This window comes from Cotesia typhae, unplaced genomic scaffold (genome assembly GCF_013202065.1).
Source record: "Cotesia typhae breed Kobodo isofemale line unplaced genomic scaffold, CoteBio_Ctyphae scaffold_91, whole genome shotgun sequence".
NCBI classification, from domain to species: Eukaryota; Metazoa; Arthropoda; class Insecta; order Hymenoptera; family Braconidae; genus Cotesia; species Cotesia typhae.
In genome coordinates, this window is record NW_027423781.1 from 1,428,311 (window position 1) to 1,451,809 (window position 23,499).

At 36.0% G+C, this 23,499-nt stretch overlaps 1 protein-coding gene across 2 annotated transcripts in view; it reads right to left on the reverse strand.

Annotated features, from left to right (window-relative positions):
* Positions 1-8,401: 8,401 nt before the first annotated feature.
* LOC141537360 (uncharacterized) overlaps positions 8,402-23,499 on the reverse strand; it is a 45,801-nt gene continuing 30,703 nt past the window's right edge. Inside the window, exons 3-6 of one of the 2 annotated variants that reach the window (XM_074258307.1) lie at positions 15,518-15,835; positions 11,448-14,543; positions 11,034-11,389; positions 8,402-10,955 (exon numbers count right to left, since the gene is read on the reverse strand). In XM_074258307.1, coding sequence (XP_074114408.1) covers positions 10,299-10,955; positions 11,034-11,389; positions 11,448-14,543; positions 15,518-15,776 — 4,368 coding nt within the window. In that variant the 5' untranslated portion in view covers positions 15,777-15,835 and the 3' untranslated portion in view covers positions 8,402-10,298. Of the gene's footprint in view, positions 10,956-11,033; positions 11,390-11,447; positions 14,544-15,517; positions 15,983-23,499 lie in introns of those variants that run through there. The other variant, XM_074258308.1, reaches the window with a different exon arrangement.

A 23,499-nucleotide genomic window follows, 5' to 3' on the forward strand; every position in this document is an offset into this window, starting at 1 on the left:
TATTTTTTTTTTCATTTTACCCAGATACTTTCTATTTTATTTATATTTCTTTATAAAAACTTCATTTTAGTGAGTTTTTTAGTGACCCAACTTACCCCGGATCCTTAAAAAACTTCAGAGAGTATTAAGGGGACTAAAATAAAGAATTTAAGCTTTAGTTGACGAAAATCGGGAGATAATATCCGGAATTACGGTCAGTTTTTATAAAAAATTAATTTTTCTCCTGTGACCATCTTACCCCGGGTCCTCAGAATCGCCTGAAATTTTGTAAGGACCTAGGAGCAGTTAATAAACGTTTATTTACAAAGTTGCGTCAAAATCGGCCGAGTAGTTTCCAAAATATCGCCATTTAAAATTATTATTATTGAACTAATAGGTCGCGGGTTCGAATCTCAGGCAGAGAATTTTTTGTTTTTTTTTTTAAAATGAATGTTCTCAATACCAGGACAGCCTTTTTTAATTTTTTCATTAAATTAATGAAAAAAAAGTGTGTAAATTATTGTTTATTGGCAATAGCATGTCGCTTGACAGTAGAACGTGTACTAGCAGGAGGATCCTTTATCACCGGTGTATGTCGAGATGATATGTTCATGTAAATGTGCAGTACCTAATATATAAACATATAGGTATGTGACGTCGGAATACGAGTGGAGAACAAGGGACAGAACAATATGGGATTCTGTAGTTATGAAATATGCATTTACACTATTATACTGTAGCCATTGCTAAGCCCATTATTTTATCATAAATTTATTTCGTACTAATTTTCCCGAGTTCAATTATTTCATCAAACAATACACGGAAAAAAAAAAAAAAAAAAAAAAAAAAAAATTTAATTTGTAAATTACGTCTCTTGGTCAGTCGTCTATTAAATTCCAGAGTAGATTCCCAGAAATACAAAGCTTAACTGAACTACTCAATATCAGTGATGCTTAGCATCCTTTGTAGCTTTATCTTCCTCCTTTTGGAGTCTTGTTGAAAAGCACCCTCACTGTAGATCTCCTCAACTTCTGGTACTGTAAAGCACATCGTTATTCTCAGGCATTTGAGGCATTTGACGTGGATTAATACAACTTCCATAAACGGAAGACGTAATCCCCGGAGATTTTCCAAGGCCCCTTCAAACTCACGGATCTCACTTTTTTTTTTTATGCAAGAGCTTTTTACACCTTTTCTCGGCTCTTAGACGTGCTCAGAATTTTACGTACTTACTCTGTTTTTTAGGCTCTGGAGAATTTTAAATTATCATTATAAATTATATTACGGTGGAGGGATTTTACAGGTTCTCAGGCAATAAGAGGGATGATAACTTCTTAAGCGGATAAATTTATTAGGACTTTTTTTTTTTTTTTTTTTTTTTGGAGACAATTGAATTTTCCATCAATAAGATTTTTGTAAATCAATTTTTGGGTAAATCAATTTTTTACCAAAATTTAACCTCTTATAACTCTTGAACGGCTTGACCGATTTCATCGCGGTTGGCTCTGTGCGAAAGATCTTGACCAAACAAAGATTTTGAGTAGAATTTGGAGCGATTTGGGCAAGTCAATTTTGAGAAATTTCCAAAAAACTCAAAAAAAAAATTTTTGTTTTTTGGTTTTTTTCGAAATAACTTCAAAACGGCTTTATCGATCTTTTCCAAATACATACCAGCTCTTAACATAAAAAAACCACGTCGATTTCCGTCAGCCCGGTCAAAATCGGTTGATTCGTTCGTGAGTTATCGTAAACGAAAATAAAACCCAAAAAAATGTTTTTTCAAAATTTCATTGAAATTCCTCGTACGATTTATTCAAAATTTTTAATGCTTTATTGGGCTGAAAAACTGCGTTGAATGCAACCAACCGCGTCAAAATCGGTTTATTAATTAAAAAATTATTGCGGTTTAAATAAATTTAGATTTTTGTTTTTTAGTGGCGGGAAATTTAAAAATTAAAATTAAAATTATTAATTAATTTTTTCGAAATAAAGCTCCATCTAGTGTGTCATTTTAACTAATAAAATTATATTTTCGAATATGGAGAATAAATAATTACTTATCTGTCACTTTTTAATTGAATTATTTATTTTTTGTGAGAATTTTCCGGAAAATTGTAATCATAAATTCGGTCTCTAAATTAAACAAAGACAACAAAAACTTTTAAAAAACGAGTACCGCCCAGCATCCGGGAGCCGTCTACCGACAATCAATGCAATCCAATCAGCGGAGCGACCATTTTCCGGTTTGGAGAGTTGTCGTGGCGCCCATCGTGCGTAACTGGGGCGGCCCCTTTCCGACTGCCGAGACGATTGACAACTAGTCAAGCTGATACAGATTTGCATAATTGATAGGAGAAATTACTGAGTGACCTTCTCGTTAACCACCCACCTGGTACCCCCTGGCACCCCCTGGCGGGACTTTACCGAAATATACCTCGGAAATGACAATTATCATCACCACGAGCATCAAATGTGACGGCGATGTCCGCAGTCGTTAATCACCCCGGCGGCTCCATAAGCCCGATAATTATTACACATATCCACCTAATTACTCATTAATTGTTGTATTATAAATACAAGATAGAGTGGTATCATTATAATCCCGGATATTGCCAAAGGTTTAATTAAATTCACTAATTAATTCGATTTCTCAGAGACCCTGATTGCCAATTTTTCATCCCTCTCTTTTATGTGCATTCATTACAGCTACCGCTACTCCAATTGCCCATTTTTTTTCCGAGATACTACACGGCTAATTGTTGTAATTAGTTTTTCCAACTTTTTTTACGGGAAACTTCATTTTTTGTTATTTAACAATTATTTGACCTTGAAATCTAGTTTTCATTTTTCAGATTAAAATTTTGGGCCAAATATTGATTTTACAAAAAAATTATAAGAGACCTTTTTTGTAAAAAATTCAATTTTTAATCAAAAAGGTCTCTATCAATTTTCCTTTATCTCTTATCATTTTCCCGGAAAATCAATTTTAAATCCTTATCATGTAACCCTGAATCCAATTTTTAACTCCGGTGATTTTAAATTGAATTTTTTGAGGTAAAAATTGAAAATTTGGGGAAATTATAAGAGACCTTTTTTGTAGGAAATTTAATTCTTAATCAAAAAGGTATCTATTAATTTTTTCGTATTTCTTATCATTTCCTCGGAAAATCAATTTAAATTTGATATTTATTTTATCAATAATTTCCCAGGACTTGAAATAAAAAAAAAAGTTCTCTTGAAAATGAATTCACCGTTAAAACAAAGTTAATTATACACTCGGTAGTTTATAATTAATCAATTAAAAGTACACAGCAACTGTCGCCGTTCCATCGATTAATTAACAGCATTCAATGATTATCTTAACAGGAAAAAATAATTAAACCCCCGGATTAACGGAAATCAATACGCACGACGACGCGTAATTAAAACACCCATTATCACTCTATAATAATAATAATACTAATAAAAATAATAATAACAGTTAAAAGTGTTGAAGAGAATCTGCTGACGACAGTAATCAGAGAAAACTCGTTCAATAATTCAATATATAACTCTTAGATTATTTTTTACCTTTTTTTGAATATTTTTCAATATCGCGGGCTTCCCCCTCCCTATATCTCATTGAAAATTAACCGCCCGGATATCTGAAATCTTCCTCAACTGTCTTACTCCTCTCGACTTAATTCTCCAGCCTGGAGACTTACTTCGAGGTTTATTAAACTCTATCGAAATCTCTTTTTAACTTTTTTTTTATTAAAACATATCCACAAAGATTTTACTTTTTCTTCAATTCCGCTTAAATGACGCGGCTTAGAGAAAAATCACTGGAGACATTTCTATTACAGAATTCAATTTTACATCCGATAAATTGCTTTTAGTAATTTAAAAAAAATTTTTTCCCGGTTAAAAAACCCAATTTTGAAAGATAAAAATTGAATTTGGAAAAATCGAGGTTTGTATAATTTACGGTAACTCTTTAAATTTGAGATTTAGGAAAAAATTTATAAACCTTACTTATTGACAATTAAATTTCCTATAAAAAAGCTTTCTTATAATTTCCCCAAATTTTCAATTTTTACCACAAAAAATCCAATTTTAAAATCAACGGAGTTAAAAATTGGATTTAAGGTCACATGCTAAGGATTTAAAATTGATTTTCTGGGAAATTGATAAGAGATAGAGAAAAATTGAAAAGGACCTTTTTGATTAAGGATTAAATTTCCTACAAAAAAGGTCTCTTGTGATTTTCGCGTATTTCCTATAGATTCTTTAAAAATCAAGCTTTAATTCTAAATGAAAAAAAAAACGTATTTAAAAAAAAAGTTACAATAGTTTATTATTTTAATTACATTACATATTTTTTTTTATAAATTATACATACTCAATTAATTAATATATTTATACATTTTTCTATCCATCACATATTTTTCACATACTTACACATTAATTTGTTTTATATACAGGGTGTCTCTGAAGTGGCGGGAGTAATTGTTGGGGTCGATAGAGAAAAAAATACTGAATCGAAAGTTCCTGAGCCAAAAATTTTTTTGGGCCATAGAATTTGAGTTATGAATTAAAAACGATAGCCAATCAGAAGCGCGCTATTCGAGAAATGAAAATGAGCGGGGAAGTAGAGGAGACGCGAGAGTGAGATGCTGCAATAGCAGCTTACTCGCTCACACAAAGCCGAGCATGAGAGGGGATTGTGACGCTATGAGCCGAGTACGTAAGTGTGAATGAGTGGATGTATGAGGTCGCAAGCGGACGGCTTAATGTATGAGTGTGTGTCCGTGTATCGCAGCATTATTGGAGGCGTTGTAACGCTGAATTAAAGCTAACCGGGTACTCTAAGACAGAGGAAAAAATTTTAATTTTTATTTTTATTCGAAAAAATTTAATAAAAAAATAAAAAGGCCCAAGATTTAACCAGACCCACAGAAACGGAGAGTAAATTTTTAATTCTCATTTATTTTGCTGGGGATTATTTTCAAATAAAAAAAAAAAAAAGGCTAAGATTCAACTGGAATCCAAAAAGAGATGGATGAAAAAATTTTATTTTTATTTTTAATCAGCAAAATTATTTTTCTTTAAAAAAGAGCCCAATCTCGACTGGAGCAAGAAAAAATGATTGAAAAATTTTATTATTAATTTTCAATCAACAAAATTATTATAAAAAAATAAATGGGCCCAAGTCTCAACCGGACCCAAACAAACGGATAAAAATTTTTATTACTTACTTAATTTGCTGGAAATTATCTTTAAAAACGAAAAAAATGCCCAAGACTCGATCGGATCCAAAAAAATAACAGTACAAAAATTTTTTCCTTATTTTCAATCAGCAAAATTGTTTCTTTTAAAAAAGGCCCAATCTCGACTGGAGCAAAAAAATGATTAAAAATTTTATTATTAATTTTCAATCAACAAAATTATTTAAAAAAAAATAGTCCGCAGACTCAACCGGACCCAAACAAACAGATAGATAGTTTTAATTACTTATTTATTTTGATGGGAATTATTTTAAAAAACGAAGAAAATCGCCCAAGACTCGACCGGACCCAAAAAAAAAAATAAATTGAAAAATTTTGTTTTCATTTTCAATCAGCCAAATTAATTTCTTTTCGAAACAAGGCCCAATCTCAAACAGACTAAGAGAAACTAATTAAAAATTTTATTTTTATTATTAATCAAATATTATTTAAAAAAGAAAATAAGCCACAGACTTAACCGGACTTAAACAAACGGATAGAAAATTTTTATTACTTACTTAATTTGCTGGAAATTATCTTTAAAAACGAAAAAAATGCCCAAGACTCCATCAGACCGAAAGGGAGATGAATAAAAAAATTTTACTATTCATTTTTAATCATCATAATTAACTTTTTTATAATAAAAGGCTCAATTTCGACCGGACCCAGAAAAAATGATCCAAAAATTTTATTTTTTATTGTTGATCATCAAAACTAATTAAAAAAACAAATGAGGCCCTAGACTCAACTGGACCCAAACAAACGGATAAATAATTTTTATTACTTATTTATTTTGCAGGAAATTATTTTTGAAAACGATAAAAATGCCCTAGACTCGACCAGACCCGAAATAAAATAAATTGAAAATCTTTGTTTTTCTATTTTTAATCAGCAAAATTATTTTCCTTTGAAAAAGGGCCTGATCTCGACTGGAGCAAGAAAAAATAATTGAAAAGTTTTATAATGAATTTTTAATCAACAAAATTTTTTAAAAAAGAAAATAGGCCCCAGACTTAACTGGACCCAAACAAACGGAAAGAAAACTTTTATTCCTGTTTTTTTGTTGGGAATTATTTTTCGAAACAAAAAAATTGCCCAAGACTCGACCGGACCCGAAAAAGATAAATCGAAAAATTTTATTTCTAAATATTAATTAACTAAATTATTAAGAAAAAAAAAAATAGACCCAAGACGCAGCAGGACCCAAATAAACGGATAGAAATTTTTTATTACTTGATCACCAAGATTAATTTTCCTTGAAAAGAAAGGCCCAATCTCAAACAGACTTCGAATAACTGATTGAAAAATTTTATTATCAATTATTAATTAACAACATTATTCTTAAAAAAATTAATAGGCCCCAGACTCAATCGGACCCAAACAAACGGATCGAAAACTTTTATTTCCCATTCATTTTGCTAGGAATTATTTTTAAAAACGAAAAAAATGCCCAAGACTCGACCAGAGCCAAGAATAGAAGAATGCAAAAAAATTTATTTTCTCTTTTCAATAACAAACAAAAATTTATTGAACAAAAATCAGCCTAATCTTGACAAGACGATAAAAACTGATTGAAAAAATTTATTATCAATTATTAATTGACAAAATTATTTCAAAAAGAAAATAGGCCCCAGACTCAACCGGACCAAAACGAACAGATAGAAAATTTTTATTACTTATTTCTTATGCTCGGAATAATTTTTGAAAACAGAAGGAATTGCCCAAGACTCAACCGGACCCAACCAAACGGATGGAAAACTTTCATTTCTCATTTATTTTGCTGGGAATTATTCTGTAAAATAATTTTTCAATTAATCGTCAGGTAAAATGTCAAAAAATAAATTAAAACAAACATTGAACTCAAGTCCCAATAATTTTGATATTTTAATTAAAATTATTTTTTAATTAATTGACAGGTAAAATGTCAAATAAGGAATTGAAAAAAAAAATCGCTCTCGAGTCCTGATAATTTTGATATTTTTATTAAAATTATTTATCAGTTAATTAACAGGTAAAATGTCAACTAATAAATTAAAAAAAAAAATTGAACTCAAGTCCGAATAATTTTGATATTTTAATTGAAATTATTTATCAGTTAATTGACAGGTAAAATGTAAAAAAATATACTAAAAAAAAAATCGCTCTCGAGTCCTGATAATTTTGATATTATTATTAAAATTATTAATCACTTAATCAACAAGCGAAATGTCAAATGATAAATTAAAAAAAAATTGAACTCAAGTCCGAATAATTTTGATATTTTTAATAGAATTATCTATCAGTGAATTAACAGGTAGAATGTCAAATTATAAATTAAGAAAAAAATTGAACTCAAGTCCTAATAATTTTGATATTTTTATTAGAATTATCTATCAGTGAATTAACAGGTAGAGTGTCAAATTATAAATTAAGAAAAAATTGAACTCAAGTCCGAATAATTTTGATATTTTTATTAGAATTATCTATCGGTGAATTAACAGGTAGAATGTCAAATTATAAATTAAGAAAAAAATTGAACTCAAGTCCATTGTTTGTCCGGTTGATTCTGGGCCCTATTTTTTTTTCAAAATAATTTTCTCGATTAATAATAAAAATAAAATTTTTCAATCAGTTTCTTCTAGTCCGGTTGAGATTGGGCCTTTTTTGAAGAAACATGATTTTGGTGATTGAAAATAAGGAAAAATTCTTTTAATTATTTTTTTGGGTCCGATCGAGTCTTGGGAATTTTCTTCGTTTTTAAAAAATAATTTCCACCAAATTAAGTAAGTAATAAAAATTTTTATCCGTTTGTTTGGGTCCGGTTGAGACTTGGGCCCATTTATTTTTTTATAATAATTTTGTTGATTGAAAATTAATAATAAAATTTTTCAATCATTTTTTCTTGCTCCAGTCGAGATTGGGCTCTTTTTTAAAGAAAAATAATTTTGCTGATTAAAAATAAAAATAAAATTTTTTCATCCATCTCTTTTTGGATTCCAGTTGAATCTTAGCCTTTTTTTTTTTTGTATTTGAAAATAATCCCCAGCAAAATAAATGAGAATTAAAAATTTACTCTCCGTTTCTGTGGGTCTGGTTAAATCTTGGGCCTTTTTATTTTTTTATTAAATTTTTTCGAATAAAAATAAAAATTAAAATTTTTCCTCTGTCTTAGAGTACCCGGTTAGCTTTAATTCAGCGTTACAACGCCTCCAATAATGCTGCGATACACGGACACACACTCATACATTAAGCCGTCCGCTTGCGACCTCATACATCCACTCATTCACACTTACGTACTCGGCTCATAGCGTCACAATCCCCTCTCATGCTCGGCTTTGTGTGAGCGAGTAAGCTGCTATTGCAGCATCTCACTCTCGCGTCTCCTCTACTTCCCCGCTCATTTTCATTTCTCGAATAGCGCGCTTCTGATTGGCTATCGTTTTTAATTCATAACTCAAATTCTATGGCCCAAAAAAATTTTTGGCTCAGGAACTTTCGATTCAGTATTTTTTTCTCTATCGACCCCAACAATTACTCCCGCCACTTCAGAGACACCCTGTATATATAACAATATAAATAATTGAATAAGAGAGCAAAATATTGGAATAACTAGGCCAGCTCACCCCCCACTACCCATCCTCACCCCCACCCCACTCTCACCGACTAGCAACCCACACATTTACATTAAAATGTTCCCCACTTAGATTAAAATATTTAATACTCGCAACCTGTTACAAACCGCTAAACAGTTGTTATCGGTCGGCCACAATCACTACAAAATTTATTATTCAAATTCACACCGCACACTTTTTAAACTAAAAATTTAATAATAAAATTAAAATAAATATTTACGCTAAAAATATTTATAAAAATTTTTTTATATTTGTTTTAACTATAAAAAATTTGGAACACTTAGTTTTTATTCTCACTAAAAAAACATTATGGCGCCCAGTGTTTTTTTTAAATTTATTATTATTGCCCGTTTGTGATTATTTATCGACCCCCCAACAAGTCTTGCCAAGATATTTTACAAAATATTTTGATATTTTTTTTTTCACCTAAAGGTTGCCCATCTTACCCCCCGCGGGCACCCAAATCGTCAATACTGTCCGTGTCAGCTAATTTTCGACACCTACCAACTACATTTGGCGCCCAACAATTGATTTTTAGAATCTGACGTCAGATTATGACGTCTAGCAACGAAATTCTGGCCCAAAATTCCCCCAATTGGCGCCCAGTTTGACGTACAAGTCGTCTTTCGTCAGATTGCGACGTCTAGCACTGGAATGATGACCTAAATCTTGCCAGTTCAATATTTACGTCAGATTTGGACGTCTAACATCGTAAATGTCTGTAATTACGTCACTTCTCGTCAGATTTCGACGTCTGTCAACGTCTCTATTGACTCAAACGTCAAAAACTATCATCAGATTAGTAAAACTCTCAATTTTTGTTAGATTCTGACGTCGCGCATCAAATCTAGTCTTCAATATTCCACTTAATTGGCACCCGAATCAATAGTTCGTCAGATTATAACGTCTAGCACCAAAAGATTGACCTAAATATTGTCTAATTGACGTCAAGTCTATTGTTTGCGTCATATTCCGTCAGATTTGACGTCTGGCAGCAAACTTATCAACTCAAACATCAAAAACTAGCGTCAGATTATGAAAACTCGTATTTTTTACCAGATAATGACGTCGTACATCGAATCTAGTTTTCAAAATTTCACTTAATTGGCACTCGAAGTAACAGTGACGTCTAGGTATGTCAGATTATATCGTCTGGCTGGATTATTAGACCAAATCTGACGCCGCTGATCGTCAGATTTGGACGTCTAGCTCAGCAATGAGTTTTAAGGTATCTAAGCTTATAAAGACGTCGGATTTGATAATCAAACGGGCGCCAATTAGTTCCACGGAGCTTTAAAGCTGCCTAATCTTGCGACGTACCCTAAATAAATTGGTCAATATTCCCCATTCAGCCTAACTAACATAAAATCTGGAGGGCAACGTGATTTGTGATGATGGTCCCGGATTAAACGTTGGTGACGTCAGTCCTGGTGTCTGCCAGCCCGGAACCATTAGCTCGTCGCTATACATTAAGATTAGTAGCACCAGTAACGACGTTGTTTACGTACCCGGAATTGTCCTTATTGGTCGCAGTAACAGATGTAGCGGTGATCGTCGCAGTAACCGCCGTAATGTCAGTGGTGACGTTACCAGGGGTAACAGCTCTCGCCGCTTCACCACTCTGAATACTGAAGTGTCTATAAGATATATACTCTGGTGGGACGGGCTGCTGATCGCGCTTCACCGCCTCCCTCTGTTTTTTGACCTTCAAGTAGCCCAAAACGGAGACGAGGAGTATGAAGACGACGAACCCCATGCAGCACCCGACGATCAGCCCCAACCTTCTGGTCAAGATGCTGCTGACGCCACTAGGATCGCTGATGGGTGCTCCGTCGCTGATCACAACTGCCGACGGCGCCTCCAGGGTTTTCATCTCCTGGCACTGACTCACAGTAGAGTCCAGCATCTCCGACGGCAGCGACGTCAGGGTGTCGAACAAGACGTCCTCAGAATCGTTGCTATTCTTTGTGATGATTGACGACGACAGTGACGCTGACGATGAGTAGTCTTCTGGCGCCCAGTTTCCAAGGCCGCGGATGCAGACCAGGTACCGGGTGTTGGCCAGCAGTTTGGGCAGCCTCAGCTGCCTGGCAGTTGGACCCAAGATCTTGCTTCGGATCTGAAATAGATCATCATCATCATCATCATCATCTAGGAAATGATGAATCAGCCAGGTTGAATGTAATCAGGAACTTACCTCATCAGGCGAGTCCAGGTTCCTGAAGACAATCTGGTAGCCATGCAGCCCAGTGTGGTTGCGACTCTGCCAGATGATTGAAGCGGAGAAGGGCTGGATGTCCTGGGTGGTGATCTTCTGGACCAGTGGAGTTGAGCAGAAAGCATGAGGGTCCAGTTCCAGGAAGACCAGGCCCCGAAGCTCCGGTGGCTGCTCACACCTTAGCAACCCTTGGGATTCTACGTCGTTGATCATTCCTCGACGTACGTTGCTCCCACCGACGACCTCCCTGGTTCCCTCGCCAACAACTAGCTTCTGGTGGTCCCTGAGCCACTCCCAGAGCTCCTGGGACTCGCACCCGCAGTGCAGGGGGTTTTCTGCAAGCAAACCAACGATGAAACCTAACATACAAAGGGGAATATCAAAAAAACTTACCTTCGGCTCTAAGAGTCCTGATCTGGGTCTCCAGAGGCCTGAGCGCGCTGAGCGGCAGGTTTGCCAGGTAGTTCCGGCTGAGGTCCAGCAGCCGGAGCTTCTTCATCATCTTGAAAGCGTCGCCGGAGATCCTGGACACCCAGTTACCGTGGAGGTGAAGTTGTTCCAGGTTTGCCAGGTACCTGAAGGTGTTTCCACCAATGTGGGTGATCTGGTTGAAGGACAGGTCAATAACCTGCAAGCTTTTGGAATCAGCTGGGAAGTCTTCGAGTTCCTTCAACCTGTTCCTGGTCAGGTTCAGCAGCTTGAGGTGTTCAAGGCCTCTGAGTCGTTCTTGAGGCAGAAGCTCCAGCTCGTTGACGCTCAAGTCCAGAGTTACTAACATTGGCAGCTTCCTGAAGGCCCCTTGCGCAATTCTGGCCACTGCGTTGGCTGTCACGAACAAATGGAGCAGGACTGGGAACGCGTCAAAGTCCTGGCTGGTGATGATTGTCAGGTTTGTCCTTGAGATGTGGATCTCCTGCAATGCGGGGTAGTGAGTTTCTAAAGAAGGGAACTCGTGGACCCTGGTCAAGGGATTGCTGGTCATATTCAGCCAGTTCAGGTTAGGGATGTTCCGTTCCCCTAAAGCTACGCTTGGGATTTGCCGGAACTTGTTCCCAGCCAGCTCAATCTTCCTCAGCTGGACCGAGTGGATGAAGAAGTTCTCCGGGAGGGCTGTCAGGTGGTTGTAGCTCAGGTCAATGGATATCAGCCTTGAGAAGTTCGCCGTAGCGAATCCTGATAGCGTCATGATGCGGTTGTTCCTCAGGTCCAGTTCTCTTAGGTTCGTCAGTCCGCTGAGCCTTGTCGCGTCTACGTGGGAAATAACGTTGTGAGCAAGAGACAAGAACTCTATCGACGTCGCATTGAGAAATACTTCATAAGGAGGTTCCTGGAACCGGTTCCCATCAAGCTTAACTTCTCTGAGCGACTCCAGACCTAGGAACAAGCTTCCAGGAAGAGAGCTAAGCCAGTTGGTGCCCAGCAGAAGCTTCACCAGGTTCTTGTTCTTGGTGAACAGTTCCGGAGGCATTCGATGTATCGACGTCGATTCAATTGCCAGCTGTTGCAACGACGGCAATCCGTCCAACGACTCGCCGTTGACTTGGGAGAAGTTGTTGTTGGAAATCTTCAGGACTCTAAGCCCTGGAATTTCCAGGCGGTCTAGTGCGTTGGCAGTCAGGTGATTGTACTCCAGGTTAAGCTCGTACAAGTTGTTGAGTCCTCGGAACGCACCTGATTCTATCAAGCTCACCGAGCAGTTCCTGAGGTTCAGCGTTCGGATCGGGAGGCCCTCCTGGAAGATCATCGAGTGCAGAACATTCAGGTGGTTGTTTGCCAAGTCCAGGATCCTCAGCCGCTTCAGGGCTGTCAGAGCAAATGGGTCGAACTTCTTGAGTCCGTTGTCCTGGAGGTACAATTCTTCCAGCTCATGGAGTTCCGAGAAAGTCTTTACGGTGACGTGGCTCAGGCGGTTCATGCTGAGTTCCAGGAACTTGAGAGCCTGCATTGGTTGGAACGTCGTGTCTTCAATCCGGGATATCGAGTTGTTGGTGAGATAGAGCCTTTCTACCAACAGAAGGTCACGGAATAAGGGAGCTTGGAGCCTGGTGAGCCTGTTGTGGCCCAGCCACATGATCCTGACCGAAGATTGTCCTCTCAGAGAGTCATTGTGGAGGACTCCTAATCCATTACTGTCCAGCTGGATGGAGATCAGCGAGCTGCCAGGTCTGTCATCTTCAATTCTGTCATCCGACACCTGGAAAACGTCACCCAGAACTGCCAGCAGGTTCCCTTGGAGGTTAACATGCTGGAGGCTGTGAAGCGTCTTCAATGCTCCAGTTTCCATGTCAGTGATGGCGTTGTTCTGGAGGTGCAGCTCTTGGAGTTCAGGTAGGGGAGCAAAAACTCCTCGTTTTACCTCAGTGATCTGGTTGTCCTGAAGTCTGAGCTCCCTGAGGTGCTTGGTGCGTCCAAAAGTCCCGACTTCCAGCTCGCGGATGTTGTTCTCGTCAAGCGACAAGGTCAGCAGGTTCTCAGTGTGCTGGAGAAAGTCTTTGGGGAGCTTGCTGATGAAGTTAGCAGTCAAATGAAGTTGGGTCAGTTGCTTCAAGCTTGCCAAGCTGCGGGAGTCGACCTTCCTGATGGCGTTGTGCTGGAGGTAGATCACCTTGAGGTTTACGCTTCCAGCGAAGGTGTCCGCTGACATCTCCAGGATGTTGTTGTCCGCCAAGAACAATTCTTTCAATTCAGGGAGCCTGGAGAATACGCCGTGGATGTAGTGGATGTGGTTGTGGCTCAGGTCGATGGACCGGAGCTTCTGATTCGCACGGAAGGTCGCGATATCCAGGAACACTATCTTGTTGTGGGAGATGTCGATCGACTCCAGGTCTATCAAGGAAATGAAGGCGTCTTTGTCGACCAGCTCAACCGCGTTCAGGTAAAGCGAGAGTGTTCGCAACAGAGGACAGCAGCGGAAGCAGTTCAGGGGGATCTTGTCGAAGTTGTTGCTGCTCAAGTCCAAGAAGTTCAAGGCGTCGAGTCTTGAGTAGCCGTCCTCGGGGAGTTGGGAGACTTCGTTCCAGGACAGCCGCAGGGAAACCAGGTGCTCCAGGTTCCGCAGAGCAGTCATTGGAAAGATCCTGATCTTGTTCTCCGCCAGGTCCAGGTCAGTCAATGACGCCTCCAGGCCTGAGAACGCGTGCTCAGCTATCTTCTGGATCTGGTTGCCCTTTAGGTTCAGCTTCTGGAGGGACAGCTTGGAGAAGGAGTGCGGCGGCAGGTCGTGGATGTGGTTCGACTCCAGGTCCAGGCTCGTCAGCTGCGTCAGGCTGGCCAGGGCCTTGTGTGGAACTTGCTGCAGCCGCCCTGAGACCAACCCCAGGGAACTCAGCGAGCGGTTGAACTTGGTGAAGGAATCTTCAGCCACTTCTTGGATGCTGGAGTGGGAGATCTGGAGGTGCCTGATTTGGGTTCCGTAGGGGAAGATGCTAGACTTTAGCTCGTCTATCTTACGGTCCAGCTCGTAGATGCTCAATGACTGGACCACGGCTTCTGGAACAGAAATTGGGCACAGGGTTCGTTGATTATACGAATGAGGTTATCGATCAGATCAAAGAGTGTGGGACAATCTGAGTGAAAAGTCCGAGGGAAAGTATATCGGGTAGCTTTAGTGGTTTCAGTGGCTTGAGGTTTGGCTTTAAGGAACCCTTAACGGAGGGGGGGAGGCTCAAGTTCTGTTGGTTTTACAGCTTTGAAGTCAGATGCATTAGAATTCCCAGCTTAGTGATGTGATCCGAGTGTGTGAAAGCGACGTCCTCTTTGAGCTCACATTCTTAACCTTTTTTTTTTTTTTTTTTTTGTTTCAAGTATTTAAACAAAAGTTATACTAAAAAGAGACGTAACTTGTAACGTCATTTTGACAGAGATAAGCGAGAAGGATGATTGACGTTTGCTTTACATTTTTTTACTCATTCTCTAATGCGTCCATCAATAAAATTACCATAATTCCTCTAGCCGTAGCTTTTCCAGGATTATCATATCAAAAATAAAAAATCATTTGAAACGTGTAGCTTATAATCCGCTTATCATTAAACAGCTGTCATATTTTACTATCGTTTTTAAATACACCGTAAAGTACTTTTTGCAAAATTATCATAACTTAGTTTCTACAAGCTCTAAAAAAATTTTAAAACACTCTAAGGGATAGAAAAAATCCTCGGCTTTCCAGCAAATTTGATTCCGATTCGCTAAAAAATTTTCCCGAGAAGCTACAGCCAAAAAACTTGGCGCCCAAAACTAGCAAAATTTTCCGCTTGTACTTCCCGGCCCATCTGACCCCGTTAACTTACGAATCTCGACTCGGGACCTGAAACTACGGCTTTTAGGGTCTTCAGGCTTTCTAACGAGCCGTGGCTCATCTCTCTATCTCAATTACAGCCCGAGATCAAGCGGTTCCCGCAATGACTCATCAACCCTAGATGATGCTAAAACTCCGAAAAAAGTGATTTTTTCGTCTTTAAACCCACCTTTGGGGCTCGTGAGACTTGCTACTGCAGTCAAGGCGGCTCTCAGTGAGTTCTCCGTGGCTCCATTGCACTCTAGGAACAGGCCATCCTCAAAATTATAGCACGGACATCCGGGAATAAGCTCTGGAGAAGGACACTGGGTGGTTCCAACTGGACTTTTAGCGGCTTCTTTTGGTGACATGGCTGCCAGGACTATGATAAAACAATAACCAATAACATGACTCTTTCGTCTGGTCCGTGGCCAAGTTGTCCACATCATCGTCGTTTTTTTAGCCCCAATCGCATCCTCGCCGGATTAGTCACACATCCATTTCGTACCTGGAAAATCCAATGAAAAAAAAGTTAGATAAAATCTGATCTAATCCGATAAAAATACGTGGGGATTATTTCTAGCCGGGATTAGTTAGAATTCTACCCCTTCCCCTTTCCTTTTCCCTCAATTCTTCTTCCACAAAATGGACGCATGGAAAGGCGTCCTCCATACTCCAGCGAGTTATTGTGGAATTATTGTGGGCTTAAAGTTAAATTCAAGCCAGGATCAGTGTGTCATAGAACAAATGAATTCACGTAATATAGTTTAGAGATTGTGGACATCAATAGAAATGCCCCGCCAATCAACTGGCACTAGAATTCCACAATCAAATTATATTTAACGTACCTGGGCAACGTTCCCTAATGCACAGAGGGGCTTTGTGTTGAAAGTAGATTTAATCTCAGCGGTCATGCCAACAACTCTGTTCGCTATATCCTGGACATAATTAAGCTTTGATTTTAATTTTGTTTTTGTTCTCAGCACTTTTGTAATTAAAGAATTCAATTTCTGGGTAGTCATTTTCAGATTCATATTTGTTTTATCCATAGGGATTATTAACAATGCCAAAATTATCCAGAAATTTCATTTATACGACAAAGGATACGTTATTTTTTTCCACAAATTCCGTCAATCCGGTTTACGTTGAAAATTAATAAGGTAAAATTAATCCGTAAAGATCTCAGCCATCCTCGAATATTTTTTTTAAAACTGGGTTGCATGTCATTGGCTGGACATTGTAGAATTGGTGTATAACAATATTTATGTGATTTAACAAATGGCACACCCCCAATATTGAAATACACGTCGATAGGGTATTGACCTATTATCCCAGGATTATTCAACGATTTTAATGCCCTCGTCTTACAAAGAGCATTATACAACGTGTGCATATTTATTAAAAAGTTTTCAGACTAGGAAGTTGTTTTCGTGCATTAAATCTGTGCGCTAAAGTCGACAAACTATCACGAATTTGTACGTATGGAAAAAAATTGGGGGAAGAGAAAAGAGGGAGGTCACAGTTATAGTTCGGGCTATTTGAATAACGCAGACGATGGTAATGAGAATGCAAATGCCCGTACGCCGGTTCACCCCTTCCCTTTCTACTCCACCTCCCACCCCCCACGGGTTTTCTTCGTTTCTTTGCAGTCGCGACCTATGAAGCTTTGTAAAATGGCATACAGAACAATGGGATTTTAAACAAAACCAGTATACTCCCGGCTGCCACCCTGTATTTAAATTCCGCGGAATTTTTAAGTTAATGCCGCCAAATTATTGGAATGGCGCCCAACGCTAAGGTTATCAAGGAATTTCGAGGCTCTGTAACTTGGCAAGGAGAGGGGGGTAGAATGTTTTTGGGGAGGGGAAATAAAGCTTAATGAACAAGCTTTCAGATGGTACCAAGCTTGTTTTGGAAAAAAATTTTTAAGACACTTTTCAAAGCTTCTAAAATTTTCCAAAAATTAAGTAACCCATTAAAGGAATTTTTGATTTTCCTTTTCAAAGCTCTGTAACTTGGGTTCTAATTATCGTAAAAATTAAAAAAAAAATGGAAATTAAAGCTTGAAGATCAAGCTTTCAAATGGTGCCAAGTTTGTTTTGATAAAAAATTTTTTAATAATTTTTAAAGGCTCTGAAAAAAAAAATTCCACGCCTTTAGCTATTTTCTTTAGACTTTTCGAGCATGATCAGTCATTATCTAATTAAATAATTTCCAGGAAAGTAATTTAGAACAGTGTTCTTGTAGTATGAGGAATGGGGCTTTAAGAATCGATAATTAAAGTAATTATGAAAAGTAGTAATAATAATTAGGGGCCATAAAAGCGGTAACTATTTAAAAAGAAATTTATGGAGGGATTCCTCAGCAGTAAGTTAGCGGCTTATCTATAGAAATGGCTCGCGTATCACCGCTTCTTTAAAATTTATTGCCCTCCTTAGCCCTCGTAGGGTAGTTTAACAAACGCAGCAAACGTCGATACGTGAATACTCAGCTCGAATTTAGGTACGTACCTAGAAAGTGCTTAAACAACTCGAGTATACATCTCATGCACACACGTAAGTAACTTCCGCTTCCTTCTTATACCGCTTCCGCTTTGATCCACGATTCGAAGCCTCCCATACATCTTCTACCCTCCCACCCTCCCACCTATTCGCCCAGAGACCGCCATAACCATTACCATTACGCGACTGAATTTTTCGAAACGGGAAAAAGTTGAGCAAAAACCCTCCAATCTGAGGCTAGAATAAAAACTAGTACCAGCTCTGTTGCGTAAGGGGTTTCCGTGCTTGAGGAAGTTGCTGCTACTAGGCTTCATCTTGCTATAAAATACATACCCGCTGTAATTGTCAGTACTTTTATTTTAAAAGTCTACATGGGATGTTTTGTTTGAAATGATGACGGTAGCTCTGAAAAGTATCGTGGAAATTTTTTAATTAAACAAACTTGGTATCATTTGAAAGCTTGTTCTTCAAGCTTTATTTTCCATTTTTAAAAAGGTTTTTCCGATAATTAGAACCCAAGTTACAAAGCTTTGAAAAAGATGATCCGAAATTCTTTAAATGGGTTACTTAATTTTTGGAAAATTTTAAGAGCTTTGAAAAGTGTCTTAAAAATTTTTTATCTAAAAAACTTCGGCAGCATCTGAAAGCTAACTCTTCAAGCTTCCTTCCCCTCCTAAAAAAAAAATTTCCCCCACCCCTTCCCAAGTAATTGTCTTCCCCAATCCCAAGGTCGTTGTCATTATCTCAGAATTAAGAAGCTTAACCACCGTAAAATGCTAGGTAAAAACAGTGACCGATAATGATAATCATGTCACGTATTCATGAGTCATCTTGTTAGAGGAAAATTCAATCCTGGCGTCCAAAATGTCTGACGATGTAACTAACTTGAAGTTCTTGTTATAGCGAAAGACACGAGTAGACCAAAGAGAGCCGAGGGGTAAAGAGAACCTTAAGAAACCCACCACCCACAACCCACCCGCCCGTGGATGAAGACAATAGAAACCTGGAGGAGCAAGACGCTTCGACTGACACATCCGGTGAGCTGTATAAACAGGGGGTTGTAAAACGGTCTCATAAACCCTAAAGCACAGTGTTTTACAACCTCTGAGCTATCTCCGAGCAACGGTACCTGAGACGGGATGGAACCCCGATTCCTCGTCATGCAACCACTTTAGATAAAGCATACATGATACTAAAAAATTCAATCTTTCAGAAGGGAAACTATAAAAAATAAGGATACTATTATTATTCATTTTTAGTTTAATTGAATATCGAAAAAGTTGATTGCCAATTTTCCAATTTAATTGATTGTATCTATTTCAGTAAAATAGCTGGTGGGATATTTTTTCACCTCGAAATTGTTCAGGTCAAGTGAAAGAGCTCTTCAAGACCTTTAAAACGAGTACCAACACGACTATGTTCTCTTACAGGTCAAATATTTGGTCACATGACGTCGTATCTGATCATACGACGTCATATCTAGTCACATGACGTCATGTGATCATATATGACCACATCCGACGGATTAGGGCGTGTGGGTACTCATTTTACGCGGAATTTTATTCACAATTGACTTTCACTGTTCATTTTATAATAAATTTTACTCAGAGAAAATTAATGAGTGAAAACTTGAAAATTCAGATCAGTGAGCGCGAATTAATTCCAAGATGAATATGACAATTGTCCTAGGGAAGAAGTTTAAATGAAACTCGTCGAAAACTTTATTTTAATACTCGCTTATTTCGTAAACGCAGCCGGGGACATTTTATTCAAAACTTTATCATTCATTTCACTGTCATCCGATTGAATTAAAAGTCGGAAACTACCGGGAGTATTGTTATCGTTTATGTCTGGCTTGTCAGTTTAGTGGAAATTTGGAATGGCAAGATATTTTTTTTACTAGCATGTAAGGGCTCTTTTATCATCTTATAACTGTCTTTTCATTGCCACGATGTCTTATTTTATTTAAAAATGTCTTGTAATTTTTTTTTGTTCTTTCAAGTTGATTTTTGGGGTGTGCAATTTGTTCGAGGACATAAATATTGGGATTTTATGGTTCTTTAATTAAAAATAAAATATTTTATTACTTAACCGAACAAATAACCAGATGCTTTAATCAAAGATATTTACATAGTTTTATTATTATTATTATTATTATTATTATTATTATTATTATTATTATTATTATTATTATTATTATTAAAGACAAATCCAATAATTTTTCGAAATAAATATTAAAGTAAAAGTGAAATCGATAGTTGAAGCGCAAGTAGAAGCCCTTATAGATTCTCGTTAAAAGTTTCAAGACTTTATATTTTGTATACACTCGTACTTATACCGATAATGATACTCTAAAAAAAAAAAAAAAGCCAAATTTCGAGTGATAATTTCCGTTTTCCCCCCACTACCATCCACTTCTCCTCACTTTCTTGCCAATTAAATCACACAATTTAGAGAACGCTGTCACGTAACAAAAAGTTTTACCTAAAGTTCTTTTTATTCTTCACAGAGTCTCTTATATAATAATAAAACCCCTTCTAACTCATAAAATTAAATTACGTATACTAACTACTGATGCTTGACCAGAAACTTTAAAAGTTACGAGTTTTGAATATAAAATTATTTATTTAATTACTACCTTTTGTATTTTTCTTTAGAAATTAAATTACGAAAAACATATCGGAAACTGCTATTTTATAGTTGTTTTTTGTGATTTTAGTGAGTTTTTTAGTGACCCAACTTACCCCGGATCCTTAAAAAACTTCAGAGAGTATTGAGGGGGTTAAAATGAAGAATTTGAGCTTTGGTTGGCGAAAATCGGAAGATAATATTCGGAATTATGGTCAGTTTTTATAAAAAATTAATTTTTTTTTCTATGACCATCTTACCCCGGGTGCTCAGAATCGCCTGAAATTTTGCAAGGACCTTAGGGCAGTTAATATAAGTTTATTTACAAAGTTGCGTCGAAATCGGCTGAGTAGTTTCTGAGATCTCGCCATTTTTAATTTTTATTATTAAACTTATGAGTTGCGGGTTCGAATCTCGGTAAAGTTTTTTTTTTTTTTTTTTTTTTTAATAGACCACACTGTAAAATTAATAATAAAATAATAGACTTATCCTTCTAAAGAATGAACAAAAGTAAATTAATTAGTAAAAGAAAATAATTTTTAAGAAAATAAAAAGTTATTTATCACGGAGTTTTTGTATACGTCTAAACCAAGTAAAAAAAAAATAAAACTTAAACAAAGAATAAAAAGGAGCGTGGATAAGTGAAGTTGTAATTAAAATGGGCCACTGGCTTCCACCTGAAAAAAAAAAAAAAAAAAAAAAACATTCACCCTCATTTCTTTAATTCTTTCTTCCTTCCTACCTTTTTATTATTTTTCATTATTATTATTGTAACTCCGCTCTTTTATATATATTATTTATATTTATTACACCGACATGTAACTCTCTCTGCACACGCATGCATCTGCTCCGGCTCATTAACATATTTAATTAAATATAAATAAAAAAAAAATTAATTAAGCCTTCAGCGTGACTGGAATATTACGCTTTTTTTTTTTTTAGAAATTTTTTTTTAGACGGCTTTGGCTATTTTTTAAGCGAATTCTCCAGGTGTCATTCGAAAGCTTGATTACTTGGGTCTATTTTAAATTAAAAAAAAAAATTTTTTATTTTGTAATTATTATCAATATATATTCATACGGTCAAACGTGTCCGGACTAAAAGAAAGGATTTATAAAAAAAAAGCCCCGGTGTTTTATCTGAAGTTCAGAGATTTAAATAGACAAACAAAGCATATTCTTCGGGGTATTTTTAGTCTTTTTTTTTTTTTTTTTTTTTTTTTTAAAAAGCTCACTTAGACCGACAAAGGAAAGGCAAGCGTGAAAAGTATGATTTATTCGTGATCCCAAAGCGTCCTGGTGTGATTTATATGCAGAATCCTAAAGTAGTTGAATTGAAAAATAACTTTTAAAGTTTTATAAAAATAAAACTAAAAAATAATTATATTTTTTTTTTTTTTTTTTCAATAAAATTTTTATAAATAATTACAGATTTTTTGTGATTAATATTTTTAATTGTCGATATTATGAAGAGAATAATAAAAATTTCGTCTTTAGGATACATCATTAAGAAATGACCTTGTATCTTGAAAACTATTGACATTTTTTAAGATATAAGCTCATCCCGATGATATACTCATCGAGACCTTTCATTTGAGTACCCACATCAATTTTTCATATATTTTATATATTTATATATATTATATATATGTAAATATGAAAAATATAAAAAAAATGCATGTGGGTACTCAAATGAAAGTTCTTGATGAGTATAATGCAAGGATGAGCTTATATCCTAAAAAATGTCAATATTTAAGAAAGTACAATGCAATTTAATAAAAGTCATTATTTAAAAAACCAAAATTTTATTTATTTATATTTTACAAGTCACGGAAATTTTTTTATTATATAAAAATTAAAAGTTCTAATTAATTGAAAATTTTTGTAAAATTTCAATTCAAAAATAAATTATTCAAGTTTTTTGTTAAAAAATTTAATTCAAATTACAATTAATAAATTAAAAAAAAATAATTGAATTAAAATTTTTTTACTAAATGCAATTAAATTAATGAATTTATAAAATCAACTGTCTTCAGATCTTGTTTCATTAGGAGTATTTAATTAATTAAAAGCTACTTTATAATTTATCTTTAAATTGAATATTTAACACCTCACTAAAAAATTTATAGATAATTTTTGTTCTAGAGTTAACTAAATAAATAAATAGATTTTTCCAATAATTCCTGATCTAGATATAATTATACTTATCTAAAACCAATAAATTGATAAACAGATTTAAATTGAAAAACAATTTATTTACACTGACAATAAAATAAATAAATAAAATAATTTTCCACGACTAGATAAGTTCCTAAAGATAAAAAATAATAAAATAATAAAAAAGAGGACGAAGGAGTTAAAGCATAAATATTTAGTGAGAACATCAATAACTCGGCGTACAAGCAGTAATATCCGCACTGGTAGTTTCCTTGTAAATATCGCGGGTAGCGAGTACGCTACGATAAATTTTACCCGATACTCGACGATCACTCCACACCGGCTCTCTAAGCACTAACATGCTTTTAATGAGTTTCCTGTGTGTACTTTTGGCTCCACACTCTGCACTCTGTACAGAAGATACCTTGAGTACTGGGTACTGGATGTATTCATGTCATGTCCGTCACCAACTTAAGGACTCTTCAGCTAGTTTTTTTCGGATATTAGTTTCAAACTTTTTTCATGGACGAGGATTTTTATGGAGAAATATAAATATAAATAGAAAGTATTCTGGAAATGAAAAAAAAAAAAAAAAAAAAAAAAAAAAATTTTGCCGAGATTTGAACCCGTGACTCATAAGTTTAATAATAAAAATTTTAAATGGCGAGATCTCAGAAACTACTTGGCGGATTTCGACGCAACATTGTAAATAAACTTATATTAACTGCCCGAAGGTCCTTGCAAAATTTCAGGCGATTCTGAGCACCCGGGGTAAGATGGTCATAGAAAAAAAAAAATTAATTTTTTATAAAAACTGACCATAATTCCAGATATTATCTCCCGATTTTCGTCAACCAAAGCTCAAATTCTTTATTTTAGTCCCCTTA